The sequence below is a fragment of the Daktulosphaira vitifoliae genome, unplaced genomic scaffold (genome assembly GCF_025091365.1).
Source record: "Daktulosphaira vitifoliae isolate Bord-2020 unplaced genomic scaffold, ASM2509136v1 Scaffold_5, whole genome shotgun sequence".
Classification (NCBI taxonomy): domain Eukaryota; kingdom Metazoa; phylum Arthropoda; class Insecta; order Hemiptera; family Phylloxeridae; genus Daktulosphaira; species Daktulosphaira vitifoliae.
In genome coordinates this window covers 5,034,909-5,050,832 of record NW_026099576.1, presented here as the reverse complement: position 1 = coordinate 5,050,832, position 15,924 = coordinate 5,034,909, and the positions used below count along the sequence as shown (strand labels likewise).

The window sequence follows — 15,924 nt, the reverse complement described above, 5'->3', positions numbered from 1 at the left end:
GCGGAAAAATTTGGTTTAGTAAAGTATATTTTGGTATATGATTAAAAAATGTTTCATTTTACTGATATGATTTTTCTGCGTAATTCAATTTAAATATTATTATTTGGGTAGATATTTAGTTTTTAAAATGCTTACTAAATAAGTAAATAATATCTGATAGTGATTAAAATCATTATCATAAAAAACGCTTTGATGCATATATCTGTAGATAGTGTTTAATTTTAAAAAATTGGTGAATTATACCTAAAGCAAAATTAAATTCCTATTTCCTTCATTATTCCGGATAATATAATATGAAAATGATATTTAATAATTGGCGGAGGTAGAATACTTAATTTCATAATTTAGTATTGTAATTTTTTCGGGCAACATATAAAAAATTATTAAATAGGAATTACTTTTATGGCAAACGTGTATAAAAACTGAAGGGCTTGTTACAAAACGTTTCAGAAAATAATTTGTTGTGAAATTATAAATTAATGTTTCTACAAAGAATTTTCATCAGAATTAAAAACATACTTTTATTGATCAATTTTTCTTGCTAATTTCAAATCTGCAATTAGATATTTTATATAACAACTATTTTTTGTTATTATCACTAATTAGTTAAAAACTATAGGATATAACTATACGGAATATAGTTTTAATATTTCAATTATAGCATCTATTATGAGAAGAGTGGTTTCAACGTCAAGGTATTACCTTATCATATTATCATAGATGATGATGATTAATCTTTGTAAAATTTTCTATTTATTATATTTATATTTGTCTAAATTTCTAAATTTAAGGGATTTTTTCCAATATTTTATGACTATTAGTTCAACTAGATTAAAGTCGGTTCATTTGACGTATTACATTTTTGCGACGTTTTCAAATCTACAATTAGATCTTTTTTTATCGTTCGCGGTAAAAACTTTTCAATCTTCGCTAATAATTTTCCCGGTGTCTCGTGACCAAGTACTTGTTAAAAAATTTTTTGAATATCTGCGCACGCTAAGTAATTTTCCCAGAAAAGCGTTTTTCCTTGTACTATTACATAATAAGATAATCTCAAAAATAAGGTGATAGAAAAATCTGATTGTAATGTATCCACAAATGGGAGAATTTATAATGGCAACTTTTGCACAAAAAAATAAGTTTTGAACATGTTTCGGAAATACCGAATATCATATATATGTCCCAACTATGCCCCGTTCACACTGTGTGCACGACACCACTATGCTAACGTTTTTTATTATAAGAATTAATTAAATTTAAATACTGAAATGATCTAGTAATAATATTAAATACTCAAGTATTTGTGAAATATTACTCATGAAAAAAGAAAAACAATTTTTTAAACTAGATTGTATATAAAGAAAAATCATTTATTATCTTAAAATTAAAATTAATTTTATTGAAGTATATCATTAGATGTTTAAAATTTAAATTGATCAAAGGTTTGGTATTTCATTTTTTTGTATTTTTACTGCTATAAATTAATAGTTTATAGTAGTTAACATCTCTATAATATATAAAATTATATTTTAAACAAATGTTGTTCTATACATATTTTTGTCGAGTTACCCGTTTTTAGGAAACATTAAAAAAACTATGTCTCTTCTATTACTTTACATAGAAAAACCGGGTCAATTACCACTAGCGTTTTCACTTTTCTAGTAAAGCTTCCGTTGCAGTGTAAATACTGTGATTTTCTATCACGAACTAAGATTAAATGAATTGGACCCCTAGTTAAAAGACATTGCTAAAATAGTGTGTCCTCTGAAATATAAATGTCAAAAAAATTCTAATAACACGGATCCTAGTTTTCATTGTAGAAATAAATTAAAGTTTTAAAGAAAGCGATTTTTCAATTAAAATGATCTCGTTCATTTTTAGTTTTTGCTCATTAAATAGCGAAGTTTATTCAGCCCCTTCTATTCTTTTATAAAATGGTCTAATTTTAATTAATAGAAAAAATTTTTTATCTGTTATCATTCGATTGTATATTTCTAGGTCAGTACAGTCCTGAATTTTATTATATTTGTATGGTCTATCAGTGTATATGAAGTTCTTCCAAAATAATTTTTATGTGTTCTCATTTAAAAAAACTCAAGTTAATGTTTTTTAACCTTGAAGGGATGAAAAATATCATGTTTTTACAACATATTATTGTAGTGTTTTTTGAATCAAACAATATTTTTCTTACCAAAAATTTAAAATTTTCAATAGTTACTGAGTAAACGAGTGTCTTATCCTTAATGAATCACTCTGTATACATGTAAAGCGACTTAAGTACGTAAACGTATCATGCACGAGGTATAGCTGTGTTTAGTTGGCGGGCGGAGCGCTGGGAAACGTACGCGAGGCATATGCGGCAGCTGTAGGAATATATATATATATATACACATACATACATACATATATATAGTAAGGCGTCATAAGTATGTAAACGTATCATGCACTAGGTATAGCCTTGTTTTGTGGGCGGGGGGGACGTTATACCTAAGGTATAAACGGCGGTAGGAATATATAAATATATATACGTAAGGCGCATTACACGCGGGCGGTATTGGTCAGTCAAAATAAAAATTTGTTTGTATATATATAATTGATGTCACACACTTATTTACGGGTATGAAAACGGGTGGGGTGAATGCGTTACGACCGTCTAGTCTCAAGGCCGTAGACACGTGCGCGTGTAAAGTTACAAACAACTCACAACAAACATACATGTGAAACTAATATAAGCGTGTTAATAATAGATGGCGCCGTTACTTCGAAATTCCCCTTTCTATGGTAAATCATAGATTAAATACACATAGATAGACCACGCCGTACACAATTTTGGCAGTCCAATTTTTATCACGAATGGACGCAGGGAAACGATGCACTGGACGCAGGCGATTATGCTGATAGATAGCGTAAATTTTGAGTGCTTCTATTGGTTGAAATATACGTGGTATTTTATATCTTTAATAATTATTACATGAATGTATGATGCACATAATTAAACTGTTATTGTTATGCACGTTAATTGCATTTTATGACATAATGTAAGGTTATTTATGATTTTAACTCTTTGTAATTATTTTTCATTGAAATTTTATTTAATTTTTTATTTTAATACTATACTAAGAATCCTTAACAGGACTTTGATATAAAATGTGGTATTACAGTACAAGACTAAACTGTTGGTCTCTAAATATTTTTATAAATTATTTTAAACAGAAAGCAGTGGCTGATAAATTACTTTGTAATTAGGATGAGTTGAAAAATCTTTAAGATAAAAATCATCATGTGAGCTGTGCCCCAATATCACAAAGCTTTTATATTATACTTATTTTGTATTTGTATTACTATGTCAAGATATATAATAATCACATCTAATAGTCCACAATAATAAAATATATTAATATATAAATAATAACATAAATACATAAAATAACCTATTTTGAAATCATGTATTATAAATTCTAAACATTCAGAAATTATGAAAAATATAAAATTTTAAAATTTGTTAAAATAAGATATCTGATACTTTGCTTTTAATTTAATTTTTACTTAAAATTATGTTTCTAATCTAATTAATTTAACAAGCCAGTAATACGATACTCAAACATGATTTTGCATGTTTATACATTTTTTTTTTAAATAATAAGCACTATTTTTGTATCTAGCTTTTCTGAAAGGTGTAATTTCATTTTATTCATAAACATAACTTTATAATTTTTTACGAATACATTTATTATGTATCATTTTTTCCACTTAACATAGCATATAGTTAAGATATCATAATGACTCAAATAAGTATTAACTTATTGGTTCATTCTTTTTTGTAGGTATTGAGTAAATTCTATACTAGTGCCTTTTTAAAAAATATCGTTAATAAATATTTCTGACATGGTAAAAATAATTCAGATTATTTAATCTTTTATATAACTCTTTTTTTGAACAATTAATTTATAATTTTTATGAAACTAAAAAAAGAGTATAAAACAAATCAAAAAAATATTTATTAACAGACAAAACATAATATATATATATTCCTTTATAAAATTTAGAATTCTAGACGAGTTCCATGGACTATTTGACTTTTCAATGCTACCTTGCTTTAAAAGATTTTTTAATTGTTTATCAACTTCCTCGTTATGACACATAAGGTATTAATTGTTTTATATTAATTGGATGAGCATTAGGAGTAATTATTTTATGTACAATTTGATTAGTATAAGATAATTTATCATCGGATAAAATTAATATATCATTAAATTGATTGTATAGATTATTAATAGACGACTTTTCTTTGCCGTTTAAATGATTTAATTTAAGGTTTTGATTTAAAAGAGTTAATCTATTATTATTATTATTAGCATTAACATTATTACAATTGATAGTATTTACATATTATTTATGAGCACGAAATCTTGTGGTAAAAAATCAAATTTAATATTATTTATAGAAATCGAAACATCTTTTTCTGATGTGTTTAAAATCGGTATGATTGCATAATTATCTTTGATTTATGTTATACAACTTCCAATAAAAACATTTTCTTAATCACTATAAGATCATATATATAGCTAGAGATATAATTCCAGTTGTATAATTAGTATGGGTCCTTTTTACTTTAATGATAGATTCTGACAAGCCTAATTTCATGAATTCATGTGACCCTACAAATTTAACACGATTAAAAATAAAATTTAACACTTTTTGAGAGATCGTAAAACAATTGTACTATAGACCACGTAAAAGAGTACGATTTAATAATACGATATCTCGGCGCCAGGATTATATTTGGAATTGCATTAAAAACAGGATGTATTAGCTATGTTTACATCTTATTGTAACACGAATTATCATGCCTATTTTGTATTTTTGTGTTGTTTTTAAAACCTATCAATGTAAAAATATCCAACTAGATAAAAAATCTTCCATATATCATAATCACTATTCATATTTTCACTTGAGTACTGAAGACTAAGGTCCCTTTTGTGTGGTTTTACCATTTAATATATTTATTTGTATTATTATCTGTATAATTATAATTATAACAATGAGTACACAACATGAAAATAAGTGTATTTTTTTTAATTGCGGTAAAAACATATCTTAACTTCTTATTTTATCATTTTTAGTGATCTGAACTTCGGTTAAAATTGCTTTATTTGTTTGAATATTTTTTTCTAAAATATTAGTTTTTAAAATTTTTATATTTTAAACTATATTTTATATTTTAAATTATATATTATTAAAATTTGTTTTTTTTTAATATTTCATTGTATATTTGAAAAAATAAATTACTAATTTTATACATGAAAACCTTATAATATGTGTAATTATTAATAAATATCTTTATTAGACTTGATTACTGGTAAGTTAAGAAATTAAACACCAAATAATATAAAAATCTTGACAGTGGACAAATCGGTAGCGAGAAATTGTTATGCAATAAGTTAAGATTTTCAACACTAAGAGAAAATTAAAAAACATAAATAATAGTCAAATTTAAATCAATATTAATAAAATAAAAAACACATGTTTTATCGAATTTGTATTTAAAACGAAAAGTTTCATTTAAATCAAATAAGCAATCGCCTTTTAGTATTAACTGGTTCTTATCTTAATTTGCGCTAACGATGTTAGCCGTACATCAATAATCGTGACTATTATTTGAATATCAGCAAACTGGACAGTTATTATTAATATTTAATATTTCCGAGAGGATATATAGCGCTATCTCTACGGGTATAAATTAACAAAAAATCGGTTGCCAATTGTCTGAATGCCGTGGCCTATCTATGTGTATTTAATCTATGGGTAAATGAATAACAAAACTGGATCATCTGTTACGGTTTTGTATCCAGTTTATTTTATCTTAGTTCGTACTATAAGCATTGTATGTGTCCAGCAAATAGTGATCAAGGTACTGTAATGTTGATAAGTTATAGATAAGAAAATTTAAATTACATTCCGTGTATTCAGTAATCTGTGTTAATAAATGATTTAATATGATAAAACATTAGCAAATTGTTAATTTATTTTTATTTTATCATTATACTTGAACCATTAATTTTTTATAACTGAATTGAATTTATAAACGTTAATTTATGAATTTTGTTTTTTATTTATAGTAGAATTTGAAAAAGTTGATTAATTAAAGCAGAAATTTACTACCAAGTGATATTGCTCATTGAAATAATTAAATACTTTTAAGTATGTTTTATACAATTACACACGGATTATATACTTTAAGACAATATTTTAAAGTACTACATAGTATGTAGTTAGTATATTGTGGTTGTCATGTAAAAAATGATCAAATGATTTTTCCTCTCAATAAATGTCAGTATTTATGTTTTATTAATATGCAAGATAGTTAAAATTCATATAATATATATATATATATATCTATATAATATTTCAATATATTTGGTTATATTTTGATGAAACACTATTTTGTAATATGTTCTAAGATAATGAAACAATAATTAAATAAATTGAATTGTTAACTTATAAATTGTTTTTCATCTCAATAAAATTAAATATATTAATTTCTGAAGAATAAAGGATAGTGATTAAATATGTTTATTGATTAGGCTTATAGAATTAGGGTAACAAAGTTTTGTATTATAACATTAAAGAAACCATTTTTATCTAGATTTTTACATTACATACACAATTTGAACAAAAATGAAGCCAATTAGTCAGATGATAGCTGTGAAGACTACTGAGTCTATTTTTATTAAACCGTTTTCATTATTGTTTAAGCAGGTAAATACACTTCAACTATTATTTATTTATATATACTGTGAAGTAAAATTAAAATTCTTATAACATTTGATTCAATAATCATTTAAATTTTTTTTATTAAATAATTTTTTGCATTTATAAATTATGTTAGGTTTGAGACACTTGTATAATTACATATTTATATGTTCCTTGTATAATAAACACTGAAAGTGTTAATAAGTTAATACATACAAAGGGGTTTATGAAATTTTTGATCATTGTGTTACAATACTTTTGATAAAAGGTACAATACAAGATTAACTAAATTCTAATAAGTCATTTACCACACTTAATTTTATATGACTATTAAAACTTTTATTGAAATTATTATCCTCTTTTCAGAGTGAAGGGTGTAGCATTATAAAGCTATTGTCAATACTAAATCTTATACAAATTTGATTATTTTTGAAAATTTGGAGTAAATGTTGTTTACATTTGGTTTTATTTTTTCATTGTTCATATGGATGTGCATAATAATGTGAAAATATTTTCAAAAAACAAACATTTGAGTAAAATGTTGACTACTTTACATAAAGTTTATAAAATTCTGTCAATTAACACAAGTTACATTTTGTCATTTTTTCCCAATTTTCAGGTCAATTTTGAAAAAAAAAAAAATTAAAATCCCTATGTATTTCAAATGAAAATGTTAAGTGCCTACATGTATGGGTTAAAATTAAGTTAGAGACGTGAAATTTTGAGAATAATATTTTTTTATCTCAAAGAAAAATTAAAAAATTCTGGTATCAAGGCTTTTTTATAATTACTAAAACAAGGATACTAATATATATATATGCATGTATTAATTCATTTTTTTTTTAATATATAGGGTGAAAAAGAAATTAAATGGGATTTGATGGAAAGCCATGATGCGTAAGTTAAATTACTATTATGTGTTAATTTCTTAAAACAAATTTCAAATGAAATTGTTTATTTATAAAATATTATATCTGTGGATATTTTCCATAAGTTATATGTCAATCTTTTTGGAAAGCAGAAATGTTTATTATCATCTAATTCAAATAAAAACTTTAAAAGTGCAAAAAACCTCAAAAAAAATTATTTGTAATTTTTTGGTAAACAATAGAAAATATCCTTTACAAATTATAATTAATACCAATTTTAGTAACTTATTAATATTTGGATACGAATCACAAAATGTTATATCTAAACTATTCACTTTTACTTAATATGTACAGTGAGTCAAGTGGGACAGTGTGGTCGAGTCGATAATGCGACAGTGTTTGACGTGCACTACCTCAAGTTCGAAATTGGTCACGGGCGGCTTCATTTGCCGAACGAGAGATCAGTTCGGAAAATGGAGTTGCCAACCCACTCTCCGGCGACGTACTAACCACCCTGGAGTATAAATGGTTAAGAATACCTCCTCCTAGGGGAGGTCACTATAGCCCTTAATGGACTAATAAAAGCAATAATAAAAAAAAAAATTTATAGTGAGTCAAGTAAATATTTTTAATATTTACAAACATTTTTCTAATGATGTTGACCATACTTGATGGCAATTCAAAAGGCAAATTATTTTTTCCAGACAATGTCCTAATATTTATTTGATCCACTGTACATTACTATTTAAAATATTTTTAATGAATTTTGTATAATTATTATATTTTTAGAGTTTTTGTTATAATTTATAACAGAACCAGAAATACATTAGTATGTGTTAAGCAGTTTAGACCAGGTAATATTGCAATATTCTCCTACATAAAAAAAAAATTACTTAATTTAAAAAATATTTTTTTAGCTGTATATTATAAAAGTATTCCAGAGTTTGACAGACCTAAAGAAGGGCCAATTGATACGGTCAAATACCCACCATCAAGTGGCTTGACGGTGGAATTTTGTGCTGGTATTGTTGATAAAAACAAATCTTTAGAAGAAATAGCCGTTGATGAAGTGAAAGAAGAATGTGGTTATGCGGTCAAAACATCAGATTTACAAAAAATTATTAGTTGCAAGTAAGAAGTTTCCATCTTGCTAATTACTATTGTTTATATGTATTTATACAGGGTATTTCAGATCTAACTGGCAATTCTAATAACTTTTAATACAATTATTATTATGTTGATATAAAAAAAATATATATATATATTATCTTCTTAGACTATGTTTTAAATCATATCTTTTATTTTTTATTTTTTGTAATTTTAAAACAATCATCTTTAGTTCTTTTGTTACAAAAAATCTTAATGGGTCGGTATCATTTTTAGGATAAGTATAAAGCAAATAATATTATTAATAAAATTAGTAGTTTTAGAAGTGGGCAAGAACCACCTATCAGACCTTTAGGTCCCTTGTGCACATCCTCTGCCGAATTATATTAATTCAGTTTCTTCAATAAAATTAATAAGTAGTAATGTTTATAGTAATTTAAAAAGAAATATCTTTAAAGAGAGTAACTGAAAAGGATGCTCACAAATAGTTCAAATGTCTGTACTAATTTTATGTAGAACAAGTATTTTTAATATATTTCTCTTTCTTTAAAAGTTACTATAAACAAGGAGATATTTGATGTTGTTATTCCTATAAAGGAATGAGGTTTGAGGGTTCAAACAATAAAGCACTATAGTATAAAAATTTAATTGTTCCCCATAATTTGGTTTATAATTAGTCAAAATGTTTATATCCTGTATTGTGTTACAATGTACCTTCAATAGCTTTTCTACACATGTTTTCAAAGATTTTTACTTTGAGTAACATGAGATTTCTCTTATGCCTTGTTCCTAGGTCTTTTTGTGTATAAGTGTGTGTATATCCCTTGGACTAATTCAAATGTTCATTTGGAAAAATTAATTTATTTTCTATTTATTTTATTTTTTCAAATTACAATACTTTATTTTTTAAAACTCAACTTTTTAGGTAAATTTGCTAATTTAACAATAGTCTGATAACTTTTTGTCTTACCTTGTGTTGTACACGTAAAAATAACTTGTAGATACTTCAGTAGTGATTTGAATAAAGGTGTTTTTACCTTTATAAAAAACTCTGGGGATGTAAAATAAGAACAAATAGAATTTACTTTTATATGACTAGTAAACACTTAAGACAGAACCTTTAATTTATAGTAAGCGAGAACGAGTGTCGCCTAATACTGGTGTAGTATATTTTCATGGACATCTAGACGAATATTTTGTGTGATAAAAATTTATTACCCTATTTATAGTTTCTGTATCCCCCCTTTTTAACCTTTTAGTCGTCCACATTTTATTAATGTTTTTATTTTCATATTGTGTTATTACAATTTTTGAATAATTTATATAACACAATTATACGATATATATACTTAATTATATTTAAGTGATTTCCAGCATATTTTTAGAGTATGTTGACTGTTAAATTATTAGCATAATCTAACTGATTACAATGAAAATAATACTTTTAATAATTACATAATATACCCAAAGTATTACAAGCATTATTATCTTATTCTATCATTTTATATCCCTAAATATTACCAATTTCTAACGTGTGAATATCATAACTTTCTTCTTAATTTTTTTGACAGATATATCCCCACAACATGTCATGATATATAAGGTGATTTTTTTAATGCTAGCCATTCAATTTTTCTTAAAATAATAATTTTTCTTGTGAATTTCTTTTGGCTTTTGTTAGTTACATATGTATCTCGATATATCTGTTCTTCTTCTTTTTTTATCGCCTGTATTCCAACTACTTGGGATTGGCCACCCTAATCCTAAACTTCCACTTGACATAATTTATCTCAATTTATCTGTTATAAAATATTCATCAATATGTTCATTCTTAATGGGGCCATTGTTTCACATTCATACATATTGTGAAATGAATCTTCCTCTTCTGTTCTACACTCTCTGCACAGTGGTCATGTAATTAAGATCCCTTATTAGTAAACCGGTAGTTTAGATGAACATTTTTGATTGTTAAGGTAACTTCATATTTTCCTGTGTTGTTCTTTATGACAGTTTTTGGGTAGTACTTTGAGGGATTGCTCCTTAAGTCCTACCAATGGTTTTGGTCCAACATAGGTCTTTTCTGCACCTTTCCTCGCTTTCCTATCATTTAGGATAGTTATGTTTCTTTTCTTAAATACTAGCAGGTTGTGGGCCCTGACTAGTTTTGCCATTACCTCTGCTTAAAACACAGAAGGTATTGTGCTCATTGACATGCTGATAATTATGCGAGGTTCTAATCCCCAAATGCCAGCAACTACTTTTCATGATTTCTTGAAGTCGTCTGTATAAATTACAAACCCTCCTTTCCTAGTCAGGTGGTATTTATTCCGTTCTCTAAATGATAGAATCTTAAATTTGTAGGTTATGTTATTTTGGAGAACAAGTTTAATAAAATCTGAATGATATCCCAGTATAATTTGGTCTATTTCTTTTAGTATTTTACCATTTTCTACAGTGTCGCTATTCGTAGTCGCCCATACTTGTGGAGTCTTAGTTCTGTAGTTTTAGCATGATTTAACCTATAGGGGATAAAAAGGTAGTCCAATTGTGCAGTATGGAAGCACGTGGTGTGGTTCTTATAGCACTAGTAATGGCTATAGTTGCCATTCTTTGAATGCATTTATGTTCTTTACTAGCTATAATAAATGTTGTTCTGGTCTATCAAACCAAGGCACCATACAAAATCATAGGTTTTATTATTAAAATGTATATCCATTATATAAATTTTGATTTAAGACCCCAGGTTTTTCCCAGAATTCTGCTAATTGGCCTAGGCTTGTGTATAACAATATTTGTTTAAATTTTTAATTAGTGATTCTAAAACTAAACATCATTGTAGGGGAGATAAAAGGAGGGACCTTGAGGGCATCACTGTTTAACACTCTTAACTTCGAAACTTTGGTTTCATTGAGCTAACTCAAAATCACCTTGTATATTATGAGCATTTGCTTTAAACAGTTATAGATAATTTAATGAAGGTAAGCTAAGTATAACTTAAAATTAGTCCATTAAAATATGTAAGATTACATAGATGATTAAATTGAATATAATTATGATGTATGACAACTATTTTCCCATTCTGTTTATAAATTAAGTAATAATGTAAGATAAATTAATAATAAAATAAAAAATTAGATACATTTTTTTTTACAGAAGAATGTTATGAGTAATACAGTATTATGTGCAATGTGCTATAATTTCACTAATGTAATCTACATAACACATGCAGTATAATTTAATATGCAATGGTTTCGTTTTTAGAAATTTAATAAAATAATGTCTATTTCTTATACATGAGCTAATGAAATTAAATTAAAGTACATTGATTAATTTTAGTGTTATAAATAGTATATTATGATTTATTCATTTTAATACAAAGAATGGCTATGGAACATAAACAATATATGTAAACTAGTACTAGCTACACTCATCTACATACCCTCTTGTATCAAAATCATTGTAACTCAATGAGTAATTACCCTAAAATTATTATTGACCTGTAAATAAAGAACTAAAAAATTGATATTTTAAAATTTAAAAAAAACAATAAAAGATATGCTTTAAACAAAGCACAGAGAAGACAATAATTATCAAAAAAAAAAAAAAAATCAGCATAATAGTAATTGTATCAGGAGTGATTAACTTTGTCAGTTAGGTCTTAAAAACTTGATTATTATAGAATGTAGTATAATGACATATTATAATAAAATAATTTTATTATAATATGTCATTATACTTTAACTTGAATAACAATTATTGTTATTCAAGTTAAATAATTGTTTTTAATGAATGAATATATCAAATTTCTTGATTTCTGTTTATTTTTACTTGAAAAAATCATTAGTATCTTTAATTTGCATATATTTTATGTTCTTGTTTCATATCAACTCCATTTATCATTTTTGTAATAGGGTGATAAAACTGGCTATTTTGAAATTTTTTGTTGTATCAAAAATAAATAATAAAATATAATTTTAATCTAAGAATGATTTAATATAAAAAATATATATAATATAATATATAAAAATTTAAAAAAAAATTACTATTAAAAGCTATAAGAGTTGTCAGTTAGCTGACTCTGTATATACACAAAGTGATTCTTGATACCCTTATAAGTATCAACTTTATCTTTTCAAATTGCAATATACATAATTTACTAGTTTATTTAATAATTTAATTTAGAAAATGACTGATGATAACTTTTGGATCAGTATTTTGAATTCTATTGACATTTTTACTTCTAGGCAGTAAGAACAATATAGCAAAGAAAATTAGTTATAAAAATAACATCTGTCTTACCTCCAACCTTTACTATAAAATGTTAATAACTTATGAAATAGTGGTCCAAAATTTGTTATTGACCAGTCATTTACTTAATTAGATCATTATCTATTAAATCAGCTAGGTAATTTTGTATGTTAACATTTGGAAAAATAAAGTTGACACTATTATGAGGTATAAGGGATGAACATAAAAAATACTTTGATTGATAAATAAAAAGAAACCATCAATAAAAAATTTTCAATATTATTTTTATTTTTTAATTAATTTAGTGATTGCACTTACACGAACCCACTTAATAGTGTATATATATATTTATCTAGGTCTGGGTTATCTATAACTGGAACTAATCAAACATTTTTCTACACTGAAGTCACTGATCATATGAAAGTATCTGAAGGTGGTGGTCTGGCAAGTGAAGGAGAAGATATAGAAGTCGTAGAATATACAATACCACAAATTAAGGACTTTGTTACACAATCTGAAGTGTTAAATAGCTCAACTAGTTTTCTCTTTGGATTAATGTGGTTTCTAGCAAATAAAATTGTCCTCAACACATGAATTAAAAAAATAACATATAATTAAAGAAAAATAATTGAGCAGATAAATATGTACATATGTAATTTTTTTTTCTAAAGTAATATTTATTTTACATTTCGTTGTTAATTTTGGCAGAAACCCAAGCTAAACCCCATTTTAAATTGGTTAGCATAAATTTCAATGCTTTAGTCCATCCTTCTTCAGAATTCAATTGTATTCTGAAATAAAATTGATAAAATTTTACATTTTTAAAGAATAAAACACTAAAATAAAATTAAATACCGAATATTATAGGTATTGCCAGTTGCAGAATCTTCAATTTTTCCTTTTTCCATTCGGTAAGGCAAATGAAATCCTGAATTACCTTTTTCTACTTCTTCTTTAAATTGTTGAAGACAATCTAAAAATGCTACCATAGCTAAATCAAATTTTGTGTTCCATACAAAACGTATTCCACCTTGGCCATATAATGGTAGTGTCTTTTTTTCACCTAAAACCTAAAGTATATATATTTATCAAGTCAAATAGTTATAATTTGATATACATGTAAATGAAATTCAAATCAATATAATTAAACCTCATTTAATTTATATAAAAAATTGGTTAAAACAAAATCTTGACTTCCATTAAATCAATCACTGTCATAATTCTTATAAATCAAATTAAAAGAAAAAATTGTTTGTATAGAATTTTGATTTATAAATATTTAATAATTTTAAATTAACAGTTAAAAATCTTAACTTAAACAAAAGACAACTATATTTGTTTAAAACTAACAATAACATTAAACGTATTGCAAAAATAAAAACTAAAATTCTTACACTAAATGTAGATTGAAGTTTATGTTATTATGAATTTCTAAAGAATATATAAGCACCTCAACATAAGAGTGATTTCCATATGGAACAAGACGATATTTGTCAAATTTCAAGTTCATGTACCTTGCCAATGAAACTAGCAATAATGTGACCTGACCCCAAGCAGCATTAATTTCAGCCCAGTCCACTGGAGCTGATGGTAACCTTCCAAGTCGTAACTTATTTATTGTTCCAAAATGACCATGGTGCCATATGTGAAATGTAGCATTAAATACATTTGTTTTTCTAAGTTTAGCTAATTGTGATGTAGTGTAACTAATTTGACATTCAACACTAAAATTTATTATGTTAAATTAAATAATTTTAATAAAATTAATGAATAGTTAATTTAGTTGATATTATACCTCTTTTGTTTATCTTCAATTAAAATACAATCCCTGCGATATTTACTATATTCCTTCCAATATCTTTCTTCTTCTTTAATCAGTCTTTCTTTTTCATTTTCAGCTTCTTTTATATCATAATCTAATGCATTTTCTGTCTCTTGTAAATTGACAAATTCATTTATTAATTTTTTTTCTTCTTTTATAAGCTGTTAAAAAAAATTGTTAACTTTTACAAATATTTCAATAAGTATGATTTATACATATTTACATATACATACATCTTCTAACTCTTTGTTCAATGCTTCAATATCTTCTGGTTCATCAGTAGAAAGTCTTAAAAAAATATTTAGTGTTTAATATTATAATAATTATTTAGTATTGTTAAAAATAATTTATGAACTAATCTGGTAAAAAAATTACTCTAAATAACCAAAAAAAAAAAGTTTTTGCACATAATATGATATTTTTAATTCTATACAAATATTATAATTACTCTTTTAAATAGTTATTGTAATCCATATAGTCTTTTTCTGCTTGTTGTAATTCTTCTACCATCATTCCCATAATTATATCTGTGCATTCATCACATAACGGATGATTAATTTTGGAGTTACCAGAAACAATATCAAATAGACTAGCTGCAACTTTCATTTGATGACTTAAGGTTGGTACTTCTCTTTCGCCCAATAATGTAAACCCATTATTTCCTCCTGAAGATTCATTTAAGTGAAATCCAGGAATTATTTGGTCAACTTGTTTGGCTTGAGATTCTAGATTAACTTCTGGACAAGTTACAATAGGTACTGCAAATATTCTGAATTTAATTAAAATTAATCATATATTTAACTGAAAAAAATTACTACTGACTTACAAGAAAGTTCAGCGATAGCATGTTCACTAATATTATTAAATGAGCTATCTAATCGAATTGGAAAAAAACAACGTTGGCAAGCAAAGCTTACATTAACATTTGCATTCGACATATTTTTAACATTTAAATAGTTTATAATAAAATCAATTCAAAGAATTTTTATATTATAAAGATAATTTTAGACAAAACGTTAATAGTTAGCAAAGAAGATTTTTGGTTAATGTAAATCTACGTTAACATTTTAATCAGAAATTTAGTTTTGATAACTATATAACTGCGTTTTAATTTTTATCTTATCA

The 15,924-nt window shown here is 25.2% G+C and overlaps 2 protein-coding genes and 1 long non-coding RNA gene across 6 annotated transcripts; 2 read left to right on the top strand and 1 right to left on the bottom strand.

Annotated features, from left to right (window-relative positions):
- Positions 1–5,794: 5,794 nt before the first annotated feature.
- LOC126908479 (uridine diphosphate glucose pyrophosphatase NUDT14-like) lies at positions 5,795–14,759 on the top strand. Of its 4 annotated transcripts, none has more exons than XM_050690609.1 (7): positions 5,803–5,911; positions 6,120–6,201; positions 6,647–6,759; positions 7,607–7,650; positions 8,412–8,476; positions 8,540–8,753; positions 13,334–14,759. In XM_050690609.1, exons 3-7 carry the CDS (start codon positions 6,679–6,681, stop codon positions 13,569–13,571), a joined length of 642 nt encoding a protein of 213 aa, XP_050546566.1. In that variant the 5' UTR covers positions 5,803–5,911; positions 6,120–6,201; positions 6,647–6,678; the 3' UTR covers positions 13,572–14,759. The 4 variants fall into 4 exon arrangements, with proteins under 4 accessions (XP_050546568.1, XP_050546566.1, XP_050546567.1 ...); XM_050690610.1 differs by having other exon boundaries at positions 5,816–5,911; positions 6,123–6,201; XM_050690611.1 differs by lacking the exon at positions 6,120–6,201 and having other exon boundaries at positions 5,795–5,911.
- On the top strand, positions 6,783–7,369 carry LOC126908487 (uncharacterized). The gene is made up of 2 exons (XR_007704773.1): positions 6,783–7,021; positions 7,120–7,369. It is a non-coding gene; the product is annotated as an uncharacterized LOC126908487 (long non-coding RNA).
- LOC126908467 (beclin-1-like protein) lies at positions 13,573–15,865 on the bottom strand. Its single transcript, XM_050690592.1, has 7 exons — positions 15,626–15,865; positions 15,248–15,557; positions 15,033–15,087; positions 14,773–14,960; positions 14,428–14,701; positions 13,833–14,047; positions 13,573–13,768 (listed from the first exon to the last, which is right to left on the bottom strand). The coding sequence occupies exons 1-7, from the start codon at positions 15,735–15,737 to the stop codon at positions 13,660–13,662; spliced, it is 1,263 nt and encodes a 420-aa protein (XP_050546549.1). The 5' UTR covers positions 15,738–15,865; the 3' UTR covers positions 13,573–13,659.
- Positions 15,866–15,924: the final 59 nt, after the last annotated feature.